This window comes from Danio rerio, chromosome 18 (assembly GCF_049306965.1).
Source record: "Danio rerio strain Tuebingen ecotype United States chromosome 18, GRCz12tu, whole genome shotgun sequence".
NCBI lineage: Eukaryota > Metazoa > Chordata > Actinopteri > Cypriniformes > Danionidae > Danio > Danio rerio.
This window is the reverse complement of record NC_133193.1, coordinates 4,739,642-4,765,383: the sequence shown is the minus strand read 5'-3', so window position 1 is coordinate 4,765,383 and position 25,742 is coordinate 4,739,642. Positions and strand designations below refer to the sequence as shown.

The window sequence follows — 25,742 nt, the reverse complement described above, 5'->3', positions numbered from 1 at the left end:
AATAACTTGCCTAATTACCCTAACCTGCCTAGTTAACCTAATTAACCTAGTTAAGCCTTTAAATGTCACTTTAAGCTGTGTAGAAGTGTCTTGAAAAATATCTAGTCAAATATTATTTACTGTCATCTTGGCAAAGATAAAATAAATCAGTTATTAGAAATAAGTTTTTAAAACTATTATGGTTAGAAATGTGCTGAAACAATCTTCCCTCCATTAAACAGAAATTGGGGGAAAAAATAAACAGGGGCGCTAATAATTCAGGGGGCTAATAATTCGGACTTCAACTGCACATTATTTTATAGTCTAAATTTGTTTGTTTATTTAGATCAGGGGTCTCAAATCTCGCGGCCCGCAGGCTAAAGTTTGTGGCCACACCTTAATTTGAAAGTTTAATGTTAGTGTGGCCTGTGAGTTTGATATGTAATGCACTTTAAAGTTTGTGTGTAAAGCTGAACGAACCCACCAATCAAGGTGGAGTGTATGGTAAGTATGTTTGCTTTGCCTCTGTAAAAATCAGCATGTGCCAAAACGGACACTCCCATTTTTATGCAAAACCTTCCCTCTTTTCCTCCCCTGACACTCCCACCCAAACAGAGCTGGACACACCCACTTTCCTGACTTTTTCCAAACTAGAGGTGTGAAAACACCCTGCTGAAACACAGGGCCCTTTAACGATAGATCCTTGCTACAAGCTTATTAAGTTTACTAAAACTTCCCTGGAAAAAACACTGGATCAATGAGCTTGTATCTTATAGTACTCCTGAGAAAATATTGTATTCAGTCAGACAAAAGCTCAACGACTTTGATTATATTTGGGGACCATTTCTGGACACATTACCTCTGTTAGACTTTAATAACGTATTATTTTGTATAATTATAGTTAGTTTTGCAAGTGTTTTTTGCTGTTGTTGTTTTTACTTTCTCTTATTTATGTAATTGTTTTAATTTGATGTTTTATCATATATGTAAATGTAATTTATTTGTGCATTATTCTGTATATTACTGTTTTTATTTATTATTACCATCAGCCATTTCAACTTTCTTAACGTAACATCAAAATAAGAAATGCTTTGACAAAATTTGTGACGATTACACCTTGTTTGGATGGGGGGGTGGCTGGGTGGGTTGTATTTGTATTTTTCTTTTGTTATTATTATTTGTCTTTGCTAATTGTTAAAGTCTCTTTGCATTCTCACATTCTACACAATGTTATGTATATTGTCAATAAAAATACGTGTTAAAAAAAGAAAAAGTTTACTAAAACTTCTAAACTATTCATCTACTTCACTAGGAAGTAGTTATAATTCCCTTTGTAAATAAATAAAAAATTACAGAGTCCGCTCAGACAAGCAGGCAAGGTCATTGTTATATTTATTTTGATTAATTAACTATAAGTTAATTCTGAATATTCATAATTATAATAACTTGTGATTATTAATCATTAATATTCATAAACTGAGCTAATTTCGCGATACATATTTTCATGTGGAAGTCTGACAGCTGATAATAGATCTGGTAGCAGAAATCGCAGCCTCTCTTACTCTTTACCTTGCACTTTTTTGTTAACTTTTATTATTATTTATTTATTTATTTAAGATATGCATTTTCACATTCTGATCTTTTTATTAATCTGTTAAAATGGCTATAATTGAAATATTCTTAAAGGTTCACGAAACCCTCGAGTACTTTTTTAAAATTTTAACAGATTTGTGTGTGTTGAGCATATATTAAGACAATGTTAGCATTTGTTAGCTTGTAATTGTGGGGGAAAACTGGATAATTTTGAGCTTTTGTCAGCTAATTTCATCTTCCGGGTTTAAAATGATTTTTGGGGCAGGATCAAAATCAGCGACATAGCGCAAAACTCTAAGGAAGTGATGACGTGTCGGTTTCTCATTATTATTCATAGCTGAGTTTTCTTATCCTATGAGAAGAGCCGGCTTCTTAATTATTCATGACTGCAAGTGCTTTCCGAAGGCAAGGCCTGACCTGCCAGTGCCAAGCTGTGAGATCCTACGTTGATGACTGGGTTAGACAGTGTCTTCTCAGGTGTTTATAAAGCCTCTATGCAGGTCAATAATGCATCAGCACAAATGCACTTGTTTTCCCAGAGATAGGTTGTGGCTGGAAGGGCATCCGCTGCATAAAAACTTGCTGGATAAGTTGGCGGTTCATTCCGCTGTGGCGACCCCTGATTAGTAAAGGGACTAAGCTGACAAGAAAATGAATGAATGAATGAATGAATGCACTTGCTGATAATGGCTTCCACCACCCCAAAATATGCCGAACAACCTCTGGGCTAAAAATAATACAGTAGGTTTAAAGCGCAGATTTGACATGAGTAGAACAGAGGAAGAAAAAAAAGTTGAAAGTGAGAGTCTGGAAGTGATTATTGGAAAGAGAAGTGTTGTGGTTGTCTGGATGATTTTTACATTGCGAATGGTTTGTTGTTTGGTTATGCTAATACTATGGCTGTAGACATTTGGGATATAATGCATTATTGCATGTTTACCATGGTAATACCATGTTTCTTACCACATTTACTATAGTAAAGCCAGGAGTTTTTCTTTTGACATTCATTTTAAAAAACAGTAAATGTTCTAGTTTGATATAATACCATGGTAATACCCTGGTTATAATGTGGTAATACCCTAGTAATAATATGGGATTTACCACGCTAATGCCCTGTTTCTTAGACATTTGTCATGGTGAAACTAGGAGGGTTTTTTTTACATTTATCTAAGTATTAGTAAATGTTCCGGTTTGATATGGTAATACTCTGGTAATAATATGGTAACACCCATGTTATACTAATGTTAATAATGTGCCATTTACCATAATACCCTGTTTCTTAGACATCTACTACCATAGTAAAGCCAGGAGTTTTTTTAATTTTAACATTCACCTTAGTAACAGTAAATGATCTAGTTTGATATGATAATACCGTGGTTCTACCGTGGTAATAATATGGTAACACCCATGTTAAAAATGTGGCATTTACCACAGTAATACCCTGGTTTTTAGACATTTACTATAGTTATGCCAGGAGATGTTTTTACATATATCCAAGTAACAGTAAACATTCCAGTTTGATATTATAGTACAATGGTAATACCCTGGTAATAATATGGTAACACCCTGGTAATAGTATGGCATTTACCATGGCAATACCCTGTTTCTTTGACATTTACCATAGTAAAGCCAGGAGGTTTTTTATATTGATCTAAGTAATAGCAAATGTTCTGGTCTGAAAAGGTAATAGCCTGGTAATGTTGCAATGACCATGGTAATACTACATTTCTTAGATATTTACCATAGTAAAGCCAGGAGTTTTTTACTTCTGACATTTATCTTAGTAACAGTAAATGTCCTAGTTTGATATGATAATACCATAGTAATACCCTGTTAATAATATGGTAATACACATGTTAATAATGCAGCATTTACCATAGTAATACCCTGTTTCTTAGACATTTGTGATGGTAAAGCCAGGCGTTTTTTGCTTTTGACATTTATCTTAGTAACAGTAAATGTCCTAGCTTGATATGATAATACAATGGTAATACCCTGGTAATAATATGTTAATACCCTGGTAATAATATGGCATTTACCATAGTAATACCCTGTTTCTTAAACATTTGCCATAGTAAAGCCAGGAGGTTTTTATTCTTTTGACCTTTATCATAGTAACAGTAAATGTCCTAGTTTGATATGATAATACCATAGTAATACCCTGTTAATAATATGGTAATACACATGTTAATAATGCAGCATTTACCATAGTAATACCCTGTTTCTTAGACATTTGTGATGGTAAAGCCAGGCGTTTTTTGCTTTTGACATTTATCTTAGTAACAGTAAATGTCCTAGCTTGATATGATAATACAATGGTAATACCCTGGTAATAATATGTTAATACCCTGGTAATAATATGGCATTTACCATAGTAATACCCTGTTTCTTAAACATTTGCCATAGTAAAGCCAGGAGGTTTTTATTCTTTTGACCTTTATCATAGTAACAGTAAATGTCCTAGTTTGATATGATAATACCATTGTAATACCCTGGTAATAATATGATAATATCCTGGTAATAATATGGTAATATCCTGGTAATAATATGGTAATACCCTGGTATTAATATGATAATATCCTGGTAATAATATGGTAATACCCTGGTAATAATATGATAATATCCTGGTAATAATATGGTAATACCCATGGTAATACTACATTTTTTAGATATTTGCCTTGATAAACCCAGGTGTTTTTTATTTTTATTTTTATTTATTTTATTTTTTTTACATCTGACGTTTATCTTAGTAACAGTAAATGTCCTAGTTTGATATGATAATACCATGGTAATACTATGGTAATACACATATAATTAATGTGGCATTTACCATAGTAAATACCTGTTTCTTAGACATTTGCGATGGTAAAGCCAGGCTTTTTTGCTTTTGACATTTATCTAACAGTAAATGTCCTAGCTTGATATGATAATACAATGGTAATACCTTGGTAATGATATGGTAATACCCTGGTAATAATATGGCATTAACCATAGTAATACCGTTTCTTAAACATTTGCCAAACTAAAGTCAGAAAGTTTTTTTTTTCTTTTAACCTTTAGTAACAATAATGTTCTAGTTTTATATGATAATACCATGGTAATACCCTGGTAATAATATATTAGTCATGAGTAAGGCTCATGATAATAATGTGTTTATTACCATGGTAATACTTTGTTTCTTGGATATTTGTCATAGTAAAGCCAGAAGATTTTATTATTATTTTTTTACTTCTGACGTTTGTCTTAGTAACAGTAAATGTCCTAGTTTGATATGATAATACCAAGGTAGTAACCTGGTAATATTATAGTAACACCCATCGTAATGATGTGACAATTACCATAGTAATACGCTGTTTATTTGACATCTACCATAGTAAAGCCAGGAGTTTTTATTTTACATTTATCTCAGTAACAGTAAATGTCCTAGTTTGATATGAAATTACCATGGTAATACCCTGGTATAGTACTGGGAAACACCCATACATTCTCACATTCACACACATACACTATGGCCAATTTAGTTTATTCAATTCCCCTATAGCGCATGTGTTTGGACTGTGGGGGAAGCCAGAGCACCAGGAGGAAACCCACGCCAACACGGAGAGAACATGCAAACTCCACACAGAAATGTGAACCAGCGTTCTTCTTGCTGTAAGGCGATCGTGCTACCCACTGCGCCACCGTGACACCAGGAGCCATTTCTATTCAAGTAATTCACAGTTTGAACATTTACCTTACTTATACCCTATCTCTTGCCCATTTAATGCTGCGTTTTTTAACATTTACCATGCTAATCATGTTTAGAAATGTGTTATTATTTGCGTCAAACAGAATTTGGGGAAAACAAATATACAGGGGGGCTAATCATTCAGAGGAGCTAATACTTCTGACTTCTATACATAATAGGAGAATCTCTCTGTCAGTCAATCAAGTCCCCGCCTCCTGGTTGCCATAGAGACACAGCCACACCTCTCAGCTTCCATCCTCTCCAGCCTGAGCCAATCCAGCCGCTCAGCATGTGATCAGTCATGGATTGGCCTTGTCTGTAAGCGCTGCTCTGAGATCAGCTGTTGGAGAGCTGCTGCCTCTCATTACACACTGATCTCTCTCTCTCTCTCTCTGTGTTTACTGTCTCTCTCTCTCTCTTTCTCCGTCTACCTGCCTCAGAAGGAGAGAGCGAACGACATTACACAAGCCTTCAAATACGTCTCCCTGTCCAGCTCTTGGGATTTTTAAAGGGTCTTGGATTTAAAGCTTTATTTTCATATACATTCATCCTTATGGAGCTGATCTGACTCTTCTTCAGCCTGTTGCTGCGTGATTGAGCTGCTGGGTCAGGGGATTTTGGGCTAGGGGTAGTTATATTGCCGCCGTCTGCGGGGCGGGGGGGACACGCATGCCGCATGCTGCAGATGGTACGGACCCTCGCCCAGTTCACCATCACCCTGGAGGAGATGCAGGAGAGCGGAGAGAGCATCAGTGATGATGGTGGAGGTGTGGGTGAAGAGGTGGAGCGCTCCGTCACTGCCGAGCCCAATGGAAACGGCATTGTGGGAAACACTGGAGCTCCTCAGACCATTGCTGAGGTACGAGTCTTACAGCACAGACTGTTGAGTCTGAACGTGTTGTGTTGTGTTGGTTTCTTCATAGTGAAGATCTTTTACTTTATAGTCTGATCTGCCCTTTATTTGTGTTATTCGTAAAGGGGTAGTTCACTCAGAAAATTACTAGCTCACCCTTTACTTGTTCTAAATCTGTTTGAGTTCCTTTTTTCTGTTAAACACAAAAGAAGATATTTCGAAGAATGCTGACAAGTTGTAGTTTAGTGCTGAGGTACAAGCCTTACAGCCGAGACCATTGAGTCTGTAGTGTTGCTTTTCTGACATGAGACTCTTCATTGTGAAGGTTGTTAACAACAAAAGAAGATATTTTGAAGAATGCTGAAAACCTGTAGATCAGTGCTGTAGATCAGTCTGTTGTGTTGTTTTCATACTGAGACACTTCGTTGTGAAGGTCTTCTTATCACAGTTTATAGTCTGATCTCTTCTTCATTGTCTTATTTGTTTTTCTTAAAAGGGTAGTTCACCCAAAAATAATAGTTTGGTCATTAATTACTGGCCCTTTACTTGTTCCAAACCTTCTGTTAAAAAATAAAAGAAGATATTTTGAAGAATGCTGACAACCTGTTGATCAGTTCTGAGTTACGAGTCTTACAGCAGAGGCCATTGAGTCTGTCCTTCATTGTATTATTTGTAATTTCTTAAAGGGGTAGTTCACTCAAAAAGTATTAACATACCCTTTACTATTTCTTAATCTGTTTGAGTTTCTTTCTAATGTTAAACACAAAAGAAGATATTTCAAAGAATGCTGACAAGTTGTAGTTTAGTGCTGAGGTACAAGCCTTACAGCCGAGTCCATTGAGTCTGTAGTGTTGCTTTTCTGACATGAGACTCTTCATTGTGAAGGTTGTTAAAAACAAAAGAAGATATTTTGAAGAATGCTGAAAACCTGTAGATCAGTCTGTTGTGTTGTTTTTATGCTGAGACTCTTCATTGTGAAGGTCTTCTAATCACAGTTTATAGTCTGATCTCTTCTTCATTGTCTTATTTGTTTTTCTTAAAAGGGTAGTTCACCCAAAAATAATAGTTTGGTCATTAATTACTGGCCCTTTAATCGTTCCAAATCTTCTGTTAAAAAAATAAAAGAAGATATTTTGAAGAATGCTGGAAACCTGTTGATCAGTTCTGAGTTACGAGTCTTACAGCAAAGACCATTGAGTCTGTTGTGTTGTGTTTTACTCTCTAGTCTGATCTGTCCTTCATTGTCTTATTTGTAATTTCTTAAAGGGGTAGTTCACTCAAAAATTATTAACCCACTCTTTACTATTTCTAAATCTGTTTGAGTTTCTTTCTAATGTTAAACACAAAAGAAGATGTTTCGAAGAATGCTGACAAGTTGTAGTTTAGTGCTGAGGTACAAGCCTTAAAGCAGAGACCATTGAGTCTGTAGTGTTGCTTTTCTGACATGAGACTCTTCATTGTGAAGGTTGTTAAAAACAAAAGAAGATATTTTGAAGAATGCTGAAAACCTGTAGATCAGTCTGTTGTGTTGTTTTTATGCTGAGACTCTTCATTGTGAAGGTCTTCTAATCACAGTTTATAGTCTGATCTCTTCTTCATTGTCTTATTTGTTTTTCTTAAAGGGGTAGTTCACCCAAAAATGACAGTTTGGTCATTATTTACTGGCCCTTTAATTGTTCCAAACCTTCTGTTAAAAAATTTAAGAAGATATTTTGAAGAATGCTGGAAACCTGTTGATCAGTTCTGAGTTACGAGCCTTACAGCAGAGGCCATTGAGTCTGTAGTGTTGCTTTTCTGACATGAGACTCTTCATTGTGAAGGTTGTTAACAACAAAAGAAGATATTTTGAAGAATGCTGAAAACCTGTAGATCAGTGCTGTAGATCAGTCTGTTGTGTTGTTTTTATGCTGAGACTCTTCATTGTGAAGGTCTTCTAATCACAGTTTATAGTCTGATCTCTTCTTCATTGTCTTATTTTTTTTCTTAAAGGGGTAGTTCACCCAAAAATAATAGTTTGGTCATTATTTACTGGCCCTTTACTTGTTCCAAATCTTCTGTTAAAAAAATAAAAGAAGATATTTTGAAGAATGCTGGAAACCTGTTGATCAGTTCTGAGTTGCGAGTCTTACAGCAGAGGCCATTGAGTCTGTTGTGTTGTGTTTTACTCTCTAGTCTGATCTGTCCTTCATTGTCTTATTTGTAATTTCTTAAAGGGGTAGTTCACTCAAAAATTATTAACATACCCTTTACTATTTCTAAATCTGTTTGAGTTTCTTTCTAATGTTAAACACAAAAGAAGATATTTCAAAGAATGCTGACAAGTTGTAGTTTAGTGCTGAGGAACAAGCCTTAAAGCAGAGACCATCGAGTCTGTAGTGTTGCTTTTCTGTCATGAGATACTTCATTGTGAATGTTGTTCACCCAAAAATGACAATTTAGTCATTAATTACTCACCCTTTACTTGTTCCAAACCTGTTTGAGTTTCTTTCTTCTGTTAAACACAAAATAAGATCTTTTGAAGAATGCTGGAAACCTGTAACCACTGACGTTTATAGTGTTTTTTTTTTTTTTAAGTTTTGCTTTTGGGTTTTCAGCTTTTTTCAAAATATGTTCTTGTATGTTTAACCAACTCATCAAGGGATGGAACCACCTAAGGGACAGTAAATAGTTTGTCAGTTTTCGTTTTGTGTGAATTGTCGCTGTCATAATTTCAGCATCGTAATGTATAGATTGATAGCGTGGTTGGTAGATGGATGGATGAACAGGCCAGTTAAAGGGACAGTTCACCCAAAACTGAAAATTCTGTCATCGTTTAATCTCTCTTTATTTGTCACAGATCTGGTGAACTAAAGAAAAAAAAAGATATTTTGTAAAATGTTGAAAACCTGTAGCTGTTGACTTCCATGGTATTTGTTTTTCCTACTGTAGAAGTCAGTGGTTACCGATTTGTAACATTCTTCAAATGTCTTCCTTTGTGAAGATGGATAGATACATAGGTCATAGATAGACGAATAGGAAAATAAGTTAAAAGATAGATAGACAGACAGGCACTAGTAAGGTGTACCTAATAAAGTGGCATGTTGAGTGTATATAGATCTCTTCTTCATGGTCTTTTTCTTAAAGAGGTAGTTCACCCAAAAATGACAGTTTTGTCATTAATTGCTCACCCTTTACTTGTTCCAGACCTGTTTGAGTTTCTTTCTTCTGTTAAACACAAAATAAGATCTTTTGAAGAATAGATAGATAGATAGATAGATAGATAGATAGATAGATAGATAGATAGATAGATAGATAGATAGATAGATAGATAGATAGATAGATAGATAGATAGATAGATAGATAGATAGATAGATAGATAGGCAGGCAGGCAGGCAGGCAGGCAGGCAGGCAGACAGACAGACAGACAGACAGACAGACAGACAGACAGACAGATAGGCAGACAGACAGGCAGACAGGCAGGTAGGTGTCCTCTTTCCTCTATTGCAGTGTTTAGTTGACGTCTCTGTCTCTCTGCTGCAGGTTATTCTCCTCTCACCCTTAATAGAATTAGAGCGACTAAATCAGCGGCTTGTTGAATCATGAGATTACAGTGCCATCATCTTCAGAGAGAGACCACCATCTTCTGCTCTCTACCTGCTCACATCAACATTTACAATCAGCCGTTTAGCAGACGCTTTTCTCCAAAGCGACTCACAATTGGGGAGGCATACAGTGATTCAACAGGAAGAGTAATAAATGAACTGTTAGTGCTTAGAGAATTTAGTGCTAGAGGGAGGATTATTATTATTGTTATATGTCATTTCAACATGTGCTAAACCCGTTCCTCCCTCCAGCCACTGGACACTGCAGCCGAGAGGAGTGTTTTGGGATTACTGCGTGTCCAGACACTGAGGGGATTTACTTGTCTGCATGACCCTGTGGGCGTCTGTCTTAAGACTGTCTTACACTCACATATGGCACGCATAATCACTGGTGTGAGGCTGCGAGGTGATTGGTTCACTTTGAACGCCACTGCAGCCAATAGAGCCTTTTCACAAGACTGTTTAATTGCCATTATCATCTTCAGTCCTTGAAAGTTTTTAATATTTTGATTGTTTATTTTTATATCATACACTTCCTGACAGAAGTCTTGTCGCCTATCCGAGTTTTAGGAACAACATATAATAATTTGACTTCTAGTTGATCATTTGGTATCAGAAGTGGCTTATATGAAAGGCAAATGCCCCTAGATTACATCTATTTTACCAAAATAAAATATGATCAAGCCTTGATTTTGAATGATTTCATTAGGACAGTAAGGTCTGACTTTGCTTAGACAAAAGTCTTGTCACTGAACTGAAATAATGTCCAGTATAGAATATGAAGTCATGGTGCAGTGAAAACAGAATGAATATTGTGTGTGACTCCATCATGAGCTTGGAGGACTGCATCCATACATCTCTGCAATGACTCAAATCACTGATTAATAAAGTCATCTGGAATGGCAAAGAAAGAGTTCTTGCCTCCTCCTTCATCTTATCCCAGACATACTCAATAATGTTCATGTCTGGTGACTGGGCTGGCCAATCCTGGAGCACCTTGACCTTCTTTGCTTTCAGGAATTTTGATGTTTGTAATGTATTGGGCAGCACAAATGTCATGACACCTTAAGCCAGATTTATACTTTCGCCTGGCGCTCCGCATCGCGTACCTCCACTGACTGCGCGTGCACCTCATGAAATGGACGAGGCTTTTATACTTGATGCGTTGTGATAATCTTTCAAACGACAGCAGGGGGTCAAAATAAACCCACCATAAAATCAGTTGGATAACCATAGAAGTAGGATGTTTGTGGCACTACGTCATATCATTAATATCATTCAACGAATTTTTAAACAAATTATTTTGATTATTTTCGTAAATTATTTTAAAGATTTTTACAACCATTCAAAAAAAATTCAAATCATACTTTGATGCATCACTGTTAAAAGTTCTACCTATTATAGATTATTAAAATATTAATGACAACACCTTTATCACCAATAAAGTCCAAATGTTGTAAACCGATAGGTTCAAATAGGATTTTTATCAAATAAATAATTTATTCATTAATTCTAGTTTTGCAACTATTAAATTGTTTTAAATTTAAAATGAATAGTGGAAAAACATATTTCTGTAATTAATCATCTGTTTTGGCTTTAACAAACTTATCCCTCAGGTTTTTACAAACTTTTACAAAAACTTTCCCCCTTTCCCATTTCTAGCCAAGAATTACTGATTATCTAGTAGGTATGGGACGATAACCATTTTCAAGGTATACCGCGGTTTTGAAAAGTCAAGGTTTAAAAACCGCCAAATTTTCTGTAAAACCATTCCTAAGGTATGAGTAAGATTTTTTATTTCCTTTTTTTTTTTTAGGACAGCAGTATCTAAAGATGTCGTTTTAAATTGTTAAAAAATCATAATTAAAAAAAAAAAATAAAGACAGCAGATTGAATTTATTTGAATTATTTAGCCTGATATGTTTACTGCTCCAAAATATTTTAAATGTTTCTCAAAATAAAACGCCACGTGCACTCAAACGTACCAGCAGATGCATCGAAAATAAACCAGGCTTAGGGCTGTTGATGTTGCGTCCACTCTGCAGATCTCTCACATACCCCAATACTGAATGGAACCCCAAACCATGACTTTTCCTGCACCAAACTTGACTGATTTCTATGAGAATCTTAGGTCTGGGGGGGATGCAGTTCAACAGATGATTCAGCTAAAAAATCTACCTTCTGACACTTTTCCAAATGAACAACTAGAAGTCAAGTTATTATCTGTTACCCCTACAACTGGGGGTATCGACGACAAGACTTTTGTCAGGTAGTGTATATTTATAGATATTTATGTATGTATTATGTAATCTTTGCATCAAATCACAAAAAAATGAGTTACTGCTCATGCGAGGCATTTGTAATGTAGAGCTTATGGAAGCAGGACAGTGAATTTGACGTTTCTGGCTGTCGTTATCAGTCTCGCACAAGTTTTTTCCTTTCTCCGATAGTCTTGATAACATCATCGTGGAGTTTTTTATTATTATTTTAGCAAATCGGATTGCAATTGTGTTTGATGTACTCTCACATTCACTGCACTCATAAGTTTACCAACTATGACGACTTCCGCTACTGCTAAACCCGGAAATGTGAGAAGCCCCTATAGCGTTGTAACAAACTAACCCATATTAGATCTGCTTTTACTCTCCGTCTCCATTTCTTTTGCTCATTTTTGGCTTTGTTTTAGTCTGCGATGCTCTTTCTCAGTGTTTATTGCTCGTGAATGTTCTACGCCAGCCAGAAATAGCCAACTGGCTCCGATCCCATGACCTGTTTTTGTAAAGGCTGGGGCAGAGCTGGCACTGACCGTATGGTACTGACTAGTGTAAAAGTTTTATTTGCATACGACTAAATGATATGAGAAGTGAGTTTTAGGTTTACACTTGCATGCATGTTCATTTTAAGAAGAGAAATGTGATGTTGTGGGTTGGTTGTTGATATGTTGAGTTTCCTAATGGGCTCTGTCATTGAAAGCTCGCCTAAAATGTAATAACACACAAGCCACATCATATTAGGTATCACAGACAATCTCTAATCATTCTCATGAGAAACAGTAATGGCAACCAGTGTGATAAACAGCACTAAATGTGGTTAAAACAGCCAACAGAAAGTGTGAATCATTGGTCTGTTTTGTTTCTTGTTGAGTGTCTTTGTTTGTCTCCACTAGTAGGGCAGACCTCTAGCCATACAGACAGCAAAGGCAGCTCTTAGACTCAGTGCTTCTGCCTTATGAAAAACAGTGCAGTCACTATATTGTGGGATTTTCTTTGTTTTCTTCTCCTGAAAATAACAATGGCCTGAGGAAAGGCTGACAAAGCTCACGAATCTAAAATAGGGAATACAATAGTATCTATCTATCTATCTATCTATCTATCTATCTATCTATCTATCTATCTATCTATCTATCTATCTATCTATCTATCTATCTATCTATCTATCTATCTATCTATCTATCTATCTATCTATCTATCTATCTTTATCTGTCTATCCATCCAACTATCTGTCCATCCATCCATCCATCCATCCATCCATCTATCTATCCATCTATCCATCTATCCATCTATCCATCTATCTATCTATCTATCTATCTATCTATCTATCTATCTATCTATCTATCTATCTATCTATCTATCTATCTATCTATCTATCCGTTGTCTGTTTCTCTATCAATCCTTCTATTCTGCTATGTAGCATGTCTATGCATATTTTGTAATTATTTATGGATTATAATGATCCCGTTTCCCCCATTTTCATTGTTTTCATTTGTACAGTATTTACACAGATTGTTTCTCTAATCCGCTGGCTTAGATAAAACGGTCAGTTATAATCGAATCAATATTGCCACTGAAAACTGACCACACATGCTTCTCCCTACACTCGTCACAGTTGCATAAGCTCTGCGGGACTGCAGATTTGTATCTGAAAGGAAGCTGATGAAGACTTGTTGCTGGGGGAGAAGGAGAGCCGAGTCTGGCTGCATGAAAGTGTTGAAAGGCAGTGTGATTTGAGCTCTTGTGATGTAGTTAAGGACACTGGTGTCAGGGATGACGACAGTGCAGATCATCTGAGTGTGTGTGTGTGTGTGTGCAGGGTTGAGGACTGATGTCTGCTGCTAGGCAACTACTGCTCACACTTTCAAAGCACTCTTTGCTCTCGGCTGCGTTTCTGATAGACTACATGTTTTTAATAATATGTGGAAAAGTCTGTGGATTTTCTGAATGACTAGTTGAGATGCAAAGATCTCCAGGTTTGTTTTTAAACATTAACTTGACCCAAATATTTACATGATTTTAGCTGTTGATTAAGTTGATAGGTGATCTGAATTCAGAAATTGTTACAGATATTTATGATTTTATGTTTTCTATAATATAAAATATACCTTGATCAGAGCCATATCACCCTGCAGCCCAAGACTTACTCACAGAAGCTAAGCAGGGCTGAGCCTGGTCAGTACCTGGATAGGAGCCCACATGGGAAAACTAGGTTGCTGTTGGAAGTGGTGTGGCCAGGAGGGGGCGCTCAACCTGTGTGGGTCCTAATGCCCCAGTACAGTGAAGGGGTAGCTATAATATCAGTGAGCGCTGTCTTTCGGAGGAGATGTTAAACTGAGGTCCCGACTCTCTGTGGTCATTAAAAATCCCACTTCTCGTAAAGAGTAGGGGTGTAACCTCGGTGTTCTGGCCAGATTCCTCCATAGGCCCTTACTTATCATGGCCTTCTAAATATCCCTGTTCACCAAATTGGCTCTGTCACTGTCTCTTCACTCCACCTAGAGCTGTTGTGTGGTGAGCGCACTGGCACCATTGTCCTGTGGCAAATACACATTACTTACTATATATTTTAAGCATTTTTTATACCTTACTATATGATTGAAAAGCTCACATAGCATGTTTAAACAACTAAACATTTTTTTCAGTATTTCCTATCTGCATTGACACATTCATTATTTTTTAAAAGCATATATGGTTATGAAATGAATATTCTATGGTTGTATTTTTTCGTGTTAATGGAATTACTTGAAATGGTCTTAGGCAAATTTATGTTTTCAATTTTTTTCTAAATATTCAAGCTATGTTTATCATGGGTGTTATTTTATATGATTTCTGCAAAAAACAAAACAAAATGAAATACATCTGAACACAGTACATGTTTGCACTGTGTTATGGTCCATCCCACATGCCTTTGAGCCCAGAGAAGTCGATGGCGCTTCTGGACACTGTTAACATAGGGCTTCCTTTTGGCACAGTACAGGGTTCACTGGCATTTGTGGATTTGTGTACAGTTGAAGTCAGAATTATTCGCCCCCCTTTAAATTTTTTCTTTTTTAAATATTTCCCAAATGACGTTTAACAGAGCAAGGACATTTTCACAGTATGTCTGATAATATTTTTTCTTCCGGAGAAAGTCTTATTTGCTTTATTTCAGCAAGAATAAAAGCAGCTTTAAATTTTTTAAACACCATTTTAAGGTCAAAATTATTAGCCCCTTTAAGCTATAATTTTTTTCGATAGTCTACAGAACAAACCATCGTTATACAATAACTTGCCTAATTACCCTAACCTGCCTTGTCTACCTAAATAACCTAGTTAAGCTTTTAAATGTCACTTTAAGCTGTATAGAAGTGTCTTGAATAACATCAATGCATCATGGCATAGATGAAATAAATCAGTTATTAGAAATGAGTTATTAAAACTATTATGTTTAGAAATGTGTTAAAACAATCTGCTCTCCAACAGAAATTGGGGGAAAATAAACAGGGGGGTGAATACTTCAACTGTAACTACGTATATTGGTACTTGACAAAGGTTTGCCAAAGTAGCCCTGAGCCCATGTGGTGATATTGCTTCTAGATTAGGGGTCTCAAACTCAAATTGGTGGGGGGCCATATCAGTGACTGACAATTCATAGGACGGCCTCTTTAACATTCAAGCTGTCTCAACTTTCTCTGATTTGAGGTTGAGGTATATTTCAATAATGCAGTATGTATAAATCCAATGAATTTTTTTTATGCTTTGACTTCTCCAAATGGCTTGTCAATGAGAAAACGTTGTTCCCTGAACTGAATGGCACAAGTTTAGCTGGTTTACCAGTTAAACCAGTGACCTTCCATTGCTACCCATATATGCACCTATAAACCACCTGTATCCATAGCCAGCTAATCCCCCACTGCACCTGTTTGAACCGCGTCCAGCAGACAAATTCCCGTGTAACGCTTGAACGTTCTCCGCACTCTTTCGTGATTGAGCGTGCAGAGTTTTCTCATTGTGATTAGCGACCGGTGACCGTTTCTGATCACATCAAAGCCAGGTGCGTTTGATTGGCGATGATGGATCAAATTGCAGATTGCAGGTGTGTGTGTGTGTGTGTGTGTGTGTGTGTGTTTTATTGAAGCTGATGTGGTTGGCAGAAATACCATGTTTGGCTTAAGTACACAGTGCTTTTGGAGGAAATGAGATCTTCTCATAACTTAGAAAACAATGTTGCTTATAAAACGCAACCAAACGCTTCAGTCAGAGTCTTGAACAGTGGATTACTCTTGCCCTGGATGACCTAAATAGTTGATTCTGATTAAATGTACTAAATTTGGAAATTTTTATGTTTTCAGATGTGTAAAAGAAATGCTCTGTATGGTCTGACTGTTATTTGTGGAAAAATGATTTAATGTTATACTGTAATGGTTTAGTCCATTCTGCTTATGTCTCTTTTTTTATGGAGTGTGTTTGTGTTTTGCTATTTGGCAATTGAAGGGGGACAGATATATTGATAGATGGATGATTGGACATATTGATGGATGGATGGATGGATGGATGGTGGATAATGGACGGATAGACTTGTACACGATAAACACACAGATGATGGATGAGTGGAGGTGTAAATACATGGATGATAGACAGGTACATAGATGAACAGTAGAGAGAATGGATATTGAGGTAATTGGGTGGATGGATGGGTGGATGGATAAATTCAAGGATGGATTGGTGGATAATGGATGGATAAACTTGTAGATGAAGGATATACAGATGATGATGAATGGAGGTATAAAGACATGGATGATAGTCAGGTGCATAGATGAACAGTAGTGAGAATGGATAGTCAGGTGATTGGATGGACAGTAGGATGGATGGATGGATGGATGGATGGATGGATTGGTGGATAATAGATGGATAGAGTTGTAAAAAAAGATACACAGATAATGGATGGATGGTTGACATGGATGGATAGATGGATGATTGACAAGTGGATGGAGGAATGATAGTCATCTGGATGGATTTATGGATGTATTGATTGTTGATAAGCAGATGGAGGGATGATAGACATTTGGATGGATGGATGCATGGATGGATGGATGATTGACAAGCGATAGAGGGATGATAATCTTATGGATGGATTGATGGATGGACAGATGATTGACAAGTGGATGGAGGGACGATAGTCATCTAAATGGATATATGGATGTTTGACATGGATGGATGGATAGATGGATGATTGACACATAGATGGAGAGATGATAGTCACTTGGATGGATGGATGGATAGATGGATGTTTAACAAGTGGATAGAGGAATGAGTCACCTAGATGGATGGTTGACATTGATGGATTGATAGATGGATAATTGACAAGTGGATGGAGGGATGATAGTCATCTGGATGGATTGATGGATGTATTGATGGTTGACAAGCAGATGGAGGGATGATAGACATTTGGATGGATGGATGGATGGATGGATGGATGGATGATTGACAAGCGATAGAGGGATGATAATAATCTGGATGGATGGATTGATGGATGGATGGATGGATGGGTGGATGATTGACAAGTGGATGGAGGGATGATAGTCATCTAGATGGAAATATGAATGGTTGACATGGATGGATGGATGGATGGATGAATGATTGACATGGATGGAGAGATGATGGTCACTTAGATGGATGGATGGATAGATGGATGTTTAGCAAGTGGATAGAGGAATGAGTCACCTAGATGGATGGTTGACATTGATGGATGGATGGATGATAGACAAGTGGATAGAGGGAGGATAGTCATCTACATGTATGAATGGACAAACAGATGGATGGATAGATGGATGATTGACAAGTGGATGGAAGGATAATAGTCATCTAAATGGTTGACATTGATGGATGGGTAGATGGATGATTGACAAGTGGATGGAGGGATGATAGACATATGAATGGATTGATGGATGTATTGATGGTTGACAAGCAGATGGAGGGATGATAGACATTTGGATGGATGGATGAATGGATGGATGGATGATTGATTGACAAGTGGATGGAGGGATGACAGTCATCTAGAGGGATATATGGATGGTTGACATGGATGGATGGATAGATGGATGATTGACTTGGATGGAGAGATGATGGTCACTTGGATGGATGGACAGATGGATGGAGGTTGACATGAATGAATTTATGGATGATTGACAAGAAGATGGAGAGATGGACAAATGCATGGATGGACTGATTGATGGAAAAATAAATGCACGGATGAATGGGCGGACAGATGGATGGATGAATGGATTAATAGATGGACGATAGTCAGGTGGTCAGATGGACTGTAGGAAAGTTGTTTAGCTGTTGGATGATGGATGATTGACATGAATGGAAGTATGATAGACATCTAGAAGAATAAATTAATGATAGTCAGATGCTTGGATGGACAGTGGAAAAGATGGATGGATGGATGATTGACATGGATAGAGGGATGATGGACATCTAGATGGATGGATTGATGGATGAAACCTTATAGTAAAGTGTAAGAAAGTGTGACCTTAAAGAGCCCATATTATACATGAAATAGGGTCATATCTTGGTTGTAAGGGTCTCCAACAACAGTCTAATATGCATGCAAGGTCAAATAACACTTTCATGGTCTTATAATCTGCATTTATTTTTACCTAATTATCCCAGCGACTCCTGTATGAATCGTCCAGTGATTCATTTGTTTCCAAACCCCTCCTTAGCGCGAAGCTAATCTGTGCTGATTGGACCGATGACAGCCTGTTGCGATTGGTCGACTGCCTTCAGTGAGAGAGTGAAATGCCCAACAGCTAATCAGCAATATAAAAGTAATCACAGTTCATACACGCTCGATAGTGTAGGGTCAATGTAAATACAGTCGATGGACTTGAAAATACAGACGACTAACTATTTTATTGAGCAAAAACTGTCGAGGAGATCTCGTGGCTTGTCTCACTCTGCTCTTTTCACAGACACACACAAACACACATTGCCCTCGTCCTTGCGCGCGCACACACACACACACACAAAAACACACACACACACACCTCCGGACGACAACGCGCGCGCGCGCACACACACACACAAACACACACACATACCTCCGGACGACAGCGCACGCACGCACACACTACCCTCGTCCACGGAGCTCCGTAAACAAAGCAGCACGCGTCGTGTTTTTAACGTGACTTTGCACGCGATAAGAGAATATAGCCAGTTAACCTGATACAGTACACGCGGTTACAAGTAACAAAACACAACTAAATACATTTGCAAGCTAGAGTAAACGAGGGAACAACTTTAATCGCACGTACTTACACTTGATAAATGGAGGAAGAAACCCATCCTGACGTCCATCAGTAAGTTACTCTTTACTGATCCTTCCTTTAACAAACGCTGATGAAGTATTCTTTGTAGCATGTAGTTTCCAGAAGTTTCCAGTAGTTTCCAACTGCTTGGTTATAATGCTGAGGTTTCATCTTTGGGTAGAGACTCGATAATATCCATCTGCAGTGTGACTTCAATCGACCGGCATGTTTGTGTGTTTGTGGGTGTGTGTGTGTGTCTGGGTTTCTGTGTCAGAGGGCGGGGCCTCAGGTTTGAAATCTCCCGGGTTTGCGCGTGCACGTGAATAACTTGGTTTCATTCGTACGTCATGGCGAAACACCTAATGACTCGTTATCAAGGCGACTCGTTTAAAGCACTATGAGTCGACTCTTTTATAGATGAATCAACTGTTTTAAACACTGTATTCTTACAGATTTAAGCCTTAGCTGGATACTTCACTTCACTTAGAGCTGTGTTACAAACTACATGGAGGGGAATTTTCAAAAACCCATAATATGGGCTCTTTAAGCTAATGAAATAATCCAGAATCTGTTCCTCTTGAGTAAAATCTGTCTGTGTGTTGTGAAAGTGTGTGTGTCGTTTGTTTGTTGGCTCTAGAAATGCTCATTGATTTGTCGTTTGGTCACACTGAACATGTTAAACAGATGCGCTGCCATCAACATTTGCTCATTACAGATTCATATTTCTCTTCATGTTCCTCCGCGGCGCCGCTCAGCTTGACCTCGTCCTTCCAAGAAAAGCATTTGCAGGTTGCTGCGTTCATAATGTGATTTTATAATAATGAATCCGCCCCATAATGCACCGGGACAATCGGGCACACAAGGCACCTTTTGACATTATGTAAGGCAAATGCCAAGAATGTTCAAGGCTTTTGTTGATGTATAAATGAATTAGATTTCTGAAGCAGTGCTTTGACTTTTGAGGCCTCACAGTGTGTGCGTGTGTGTGTGCGTGTGTGTGGCGCAGTGGGTAGAACAATCGCCTCACAGCAAGAATGTCGCTGGTTCGAGTCCCGGCTGGGTCAGTTGGCATTTCTGTGTGGAGTTTGCATGTTCTCCCCGTGTTGGCGTGGGTTGCTCCGGGTGCTCCGGTTTCCCCCACAGTCCAAAGACATGGGGTACAGGTGAATTGGGTAAGCTAAATTGTCAGTAGTGTATGAGTGTGAATAAGTGTGTATGGGTGTTTCCCAGTGATGGGTTGCAGCTGGAAGGGAATCTGCTGCGCAAAACATATGCTGGATTAGTTGGCGGTTCATTCCGCTGTGGCAACCCCAGCTTAATAAAGGGACTAAGCCGAAAAGAAAAAATTGTCTGTTGCCGTTGAACAGTGTTATTAAGCATCAAGTATCTGTTGCAGTTTGTATTGATTGATGTATTGAGTTATTTTATTTTTATATTCATTCATTTTCTTTTGGGTCGCCACAGCGGAATGAGCCGCCAACTTATCCAGCATATGTTTTAGTGATGCAACCCATCACTAGGAAACACCCGTGCACTCTCATTCACACACACACACACACACACACACACACACACGCACACACACACACACACACACACACACACTATGGTCAATTTAACATCCCCAATTCACCTATAGCGCATGTGTTTTGCTTTGCTACGCTGCCCTAGTTATACAGTTAATAAATTATATAATTTAGTTTAATCATTAATAATGATATATATATATATATGTATTTGTATTTGTATTATCGGAATTGTTTTATAATAATTATTATTGAATTTATTTAGGGTGACGAAGTAGTAGGTAGTGCTGTCGCCTCACAGCAAGAAGGTCGCTGGTTCGAACCTTGCTCGGCTCGGCTCAGTTGGCGTTTCTGTGTGGAGTTTGCATGGTCTCCCTGTCCACAGGTACAGGTGAATTGGGTAGGCTAAATTGTCCGTAGTGTATGAGTGTGTGTGGATGTTTCCCAGAGATGGGTTGCGGCTGGAAGGGCATCCGCTGCATAAAAACGTGCTGGATGAGTCGGCGGTTCATTCCACTGTGGCGACCCCGGATTAGTAAATGGACTAAGCTGACAAGAATATGAATGAATGAACTCTGATATCCTACACATATCATTAATATAATGTATAAACAGGATTGGACCTAAAACTGATCCTTGTGGCATGCCACATTTTACATTTAGAAAATGACAGTGCATGAGCTAAATGCATAAAGTCAATGTAATAATGATATTTCTTGCATTATTACATTGAGATTATTTTATTTTTATTTTATTTTTTTGATCTTGTAATGATCATACTAAATTCCAGGAAATCTAAATGTAATTATATAGCACATTTCATACACAATGGTAATTCAAGGATCTTTTGTCATTACTTCGTCAACACACACACAGGTCAGGATGTGCTGCCCGAGCCTCTGCCTGAACTCAGGCCTAAAAATAAACTGGCAATAAAACGTTTTAAACTGCATTTGGAGAGAACTGCTCTCTGGAGGCTCATCGAGGGGGCAGAATAAGTCCGGCAGCTCCATCCGCATGTGTGGCAGCAGTGAAACACGTCCCGCCACAGCACTTCTGCAATACCCCGAGGAAAGCACAGTCTGACATGAAGACACATGCAGACTCTGTGAATTCAGGAAAGGTTAAGATGGTTAAAAATAGCAGTGCTTTGTCTGAAAATACACCTTCATGTCATGTGTTTGGCTAACAGAATTATTTACATTGCACCGACTTAATACATTTAGCCTATGCAGTCTCTGGGATCGATCCTATGACCTTGACATTGCAAATGTTGCACTTTACTAAGTAAATTTAATAAGCAAATTTATTTCATGTTTTAAATCATTTTATCGAAACAGACACTATTATATTACTGTATTATATTGCACCTCTCTGCAATATAGATACTGCATATACTTTCAATATACGTATCATGTGTGGTGCTTTGATTGGTCTCAGGTGAAAGTAACTGGTGTCCTGCTGAGAAACCGCTTTAAACTGGATCAGCAGTGTGTTTAGAGCAGCAGGTCAGCAGGTTTATTTAGTGCTGTTGTAGAGCTGTGGTCACTTCAGTCTATCAAACCTGCTGCTGATCCAATTGATTGATATGAGAATAAGTCTGACATACAGTACAAGAACACACAGCTTTATTTCTTTCTTGTTTATTGTCATCTGTCACTTTTGTTTGAATCTTTGCAGTTTTGTTCTTTTGATATTTAAATGTTTTTTTTTCTCTGTTTTTGTTCTTCAACATTCTTTCTTTCTTCGGTGATCTTATTTTCATTCATTCATTCATTTTCTTGTCGGCTTAGTCCCTTTATTAATCTGGGGTCGCCACAGCAGAATGAACTGCCAACTTATCCAGCATACATTTCACACAGCGGATGCCCTTCCAGCTGCAACCCATCTCTAAGAAACATCCATACACACTCATTCACACTCATACACTACAGACAATTTAGCCTACCCAATTCACCTGTACCGCATGTCTTTGGACTGTGGGGGAAACCGGAGCACCCAAAGGAAACCCACGTGAACGCAGGGAGAACATGCAAACTCCACACAGAAACGCCACCTGACCCAGCCAAGGTTCGAACCAGCGACTTTCTTGCTGTGAGGCAACAGCACTACCTACTGCGCCACTGTGTTGCCCATGATATTTTTTTGTCTTCACTTTTTTATCCTTCATTGTTTGGTTCTTTGTATATTTATTTATTTTTTCATTGATTTTTTTTTCTTTCAATATTTTTCTTTCTTTCTTTTTCTTCTCTTACTTTCGTTTGGTTCTGTTTTATTTATTTTTAAATATTTTTTTTCTCTGTTTGAATTTTTTCTTATTTGATCTTTTGTCATTTATTTATTTTCGTTCCTTCCTTCAATATTTTTCTTTTATTCTTTCGTCAGTTCTTTTATTTTCCTTCAATATCTCTTTATTTCATTCTTTCCATCTTTTTTTCATTAATCGTTGGTGATTTTTCCCTTTTCTCCTTTGATCCTTCACTGCTTTCTTGTCTTTTGATATTTCATCATTCCCTTCTTGTCTTTGATTTGTATGTATATATATTATATTCTGTCATCTTTCATCATTCCATTCTTTTGTTAGTTTTTTTTCTATCTTAATATTTTCTTTTATCTCCTCATCTTTCTTTCTTTTTTCTTTCAATTTTTTTAATTTTTGCTCTAAGTACATTCAAGTCCCATATTAGCACTGCTGTAAATAATGATGTACTTGTAAAAAATATTATTTTAGAAGTTTAATGATTTGTCTTCAGTGTCCCACAATTCTGATTTGATCAAGAAACACTATATATATATATGTATGTATGTATGTATGTATGTATGTATGTATGTATGTATGTGTATATATATATATATATATATATATATATATATATATATATATATATATATATATATATATATATATATATATATATATATATATATATATATATATATATATATCAACACTCAACAGTTCTGTCTGGTTCTCGAATCTGATTGGCTGATAGCCATGCAATATTCTGTAATAACAGCACTCATACAGCCTCTTCCCCCTTCTGTATTACTCCATCCACAGAGTCATAGCAGATCAATAAACTCACTACAGTTTGACAAAAATTGCGGCAATTGGATAACATAATGCACTTTTGAGGCTTTTTTAGGCGAGAATGTAGTTGTTTAGATTGCAGCTATGCAGTTTATTTATAAGGACAGAGCCTATTTAAAATACTTATAATTTCGGAGATACTGTGTGTCAGCGGCCACAAATCTCTGTAGACTGATGGCATTTCATGCTGTTCAGCCGTATAATCTTAAAATGTCAGCAAAATCACAGGCTTTGTCTTTAGACATTATGCTAGACAATCATTCAAACACTAGCTCTAAAGTGACGTTGGTAAAGTAGCACCCGTTTCTGTTGTTCCGACGTCAGCTGCAGATGTGAATAAACGGCAGAAGAAAGTAGTTCCTTTCACAGTTCCTGGATTCTTAGACTCTCCGTGTTTGATTTTGTTTTTTATATGCTCGATTATGCCGTCAAACTGTTGTGTAAACACAATATCAAACTTTTAGCAGTGCATATACTGATATTAGTGTATAAAATGTTACTCTGCTTTATACCTGTTTATTTTTGTGCACTGTTTAAGGCATTCCTATGATCAAAAGAAAGGCATTTATTTGAAATAGAATCTTTTGAGAGATGAGTTTACTGTCAATTTTGATCAATTTTAATTCTATTTGTTCTCTCTTGCATGTTTTTTATTCTTTCGAGATGACTCTATGAACTTATTTGAAACAGTTTTACATCATCAGTGTTGTTCTGTAATGCCCTCAGTGTGGGATGAGACTGATATTCCTTCAGAAAGAAACTCTTCTGAAACCCTGCAAGTGTTTCTGTAAACAGACGAGGCCTCAGTTCTCACGAAGCCGTTTAAAAGTGACGTTTGCATGAACGTCCTTCAGCCATGAGATGGTGCAGTATACGTGACTTTGGGTGGCAAACGCTGGACGTGACTTCCGTTTCCCATTACATTCACATCTGTGTGGCTTTGAGCTGGGCATTTCACTGGATACTGCATATAACATATTTAACCGTGAAAGACACACACCACATCTGGCCCATTATCAGCGCTTTTCTTCAAATGTCTCGCTCAGATGTGTTTGTGCGGTCAGTCAGGGCTGAATCGAAGCGGTTAGAAAAGGTTATCATCTCTCTGGCGGAAACACACACATATTTGGCTCAGTGGCTGACATAAACTAGTAAACAGGAAACTCTTATTTTGATTAGAGACTCATTATAATTGTGCGGGTGTGTGTGTTGCTTTTGGTGCAAGGGTGTAGTAGGAGGTTTGTTAGTGGTTGCTAGTGCTTTTCTAATAAATTATTAAACAGCAAACTCTAAAAGACATTAAAAGAGATTCATTATAAAATGTGTGTGATGATGATGATGATGATAATGTTGTGTGTTTTACTAGCAATGGAAATGCCATACAGCTGATCTTGACTGCTGTGAAATGATTAAATGTATTTTTATATTCAGTAAATATCTGAAACAAGATTCTAGTTTTGTGAATTGTTGCCTGGGACATTTTAAGTAGTTTCTAAAGTGTTCTGTTTGTGTTTTATTTACATTGAAATGTGGTTGTTGGGTATTCTGAGGTGTTGCTAGGGTGTTTCAATGGTTTTTTTGGGTCCTCTGTGTAGCTGCTAGGGCAGTGGTTCTCAAACTTTGGTACGAGTACCACTAGTGGTACGCGGGCTTCCTTCTAGTGGTACGCAGAGGAATGAAATATGTCATGTACATGCTACATATATTTCAAAATTGATCAAAAATGATGTATATAATATGCCATACATGACATATAGCCTATATTTCTGAGGTAGTCTGCCATGTTTTTTTTAACTGTGCAGAGTTGTATCTGCTTTACTGGGCCTA

At 37.4% G+C, this 25,742-nt stretch overlaps 1 protein-coding gene and 1 long non-coding RNA gene across 10 annotated transcripts in view; one reads left to right on the top strand and one right to left on the bottom strand.

The window, feature by feature from the left end:
- Positions 1-25,742, bottom strand: part of LOC141378793 (uncharacterized) — a 359,890-nt gene that overhangs the window by 49,626 nt on the left and 284,522 nt on the right. The window lies entirely within an intron of this gene.
- The window catches only part of arhgef17 (Rho guanine nucleotide exchange factor (GEF) 17), a 163,164-nt gene that overhangs the window by 89,261 nt on the left and 48,161 nt on the right, over positions 1-25,742 (top strand). For 6 of the 9 annotated variants that reach the window (XR_012394158.1, XR_012394160.1, XR_012394159.1 and 3 more), the window contains exon 1: positions 5,583-6,158. The exons of the other annotated variants lie outside the window; for them this stretch is intronic. Coding sequence is in view for 1 of the 6 variants with exons in the window: in XM_003200414.7 (XP_003200462.1) it covers positions 5,976-6,158 (183 nt within the window). In the remaining 5 variants the exon portion in view is untranslated. Of the gene's footprint in view, positions 1-5,582; positions 6,159-25,742 lie in introns of those variants that run through there. 9 annotated transcript variants of the gene reach the window in all.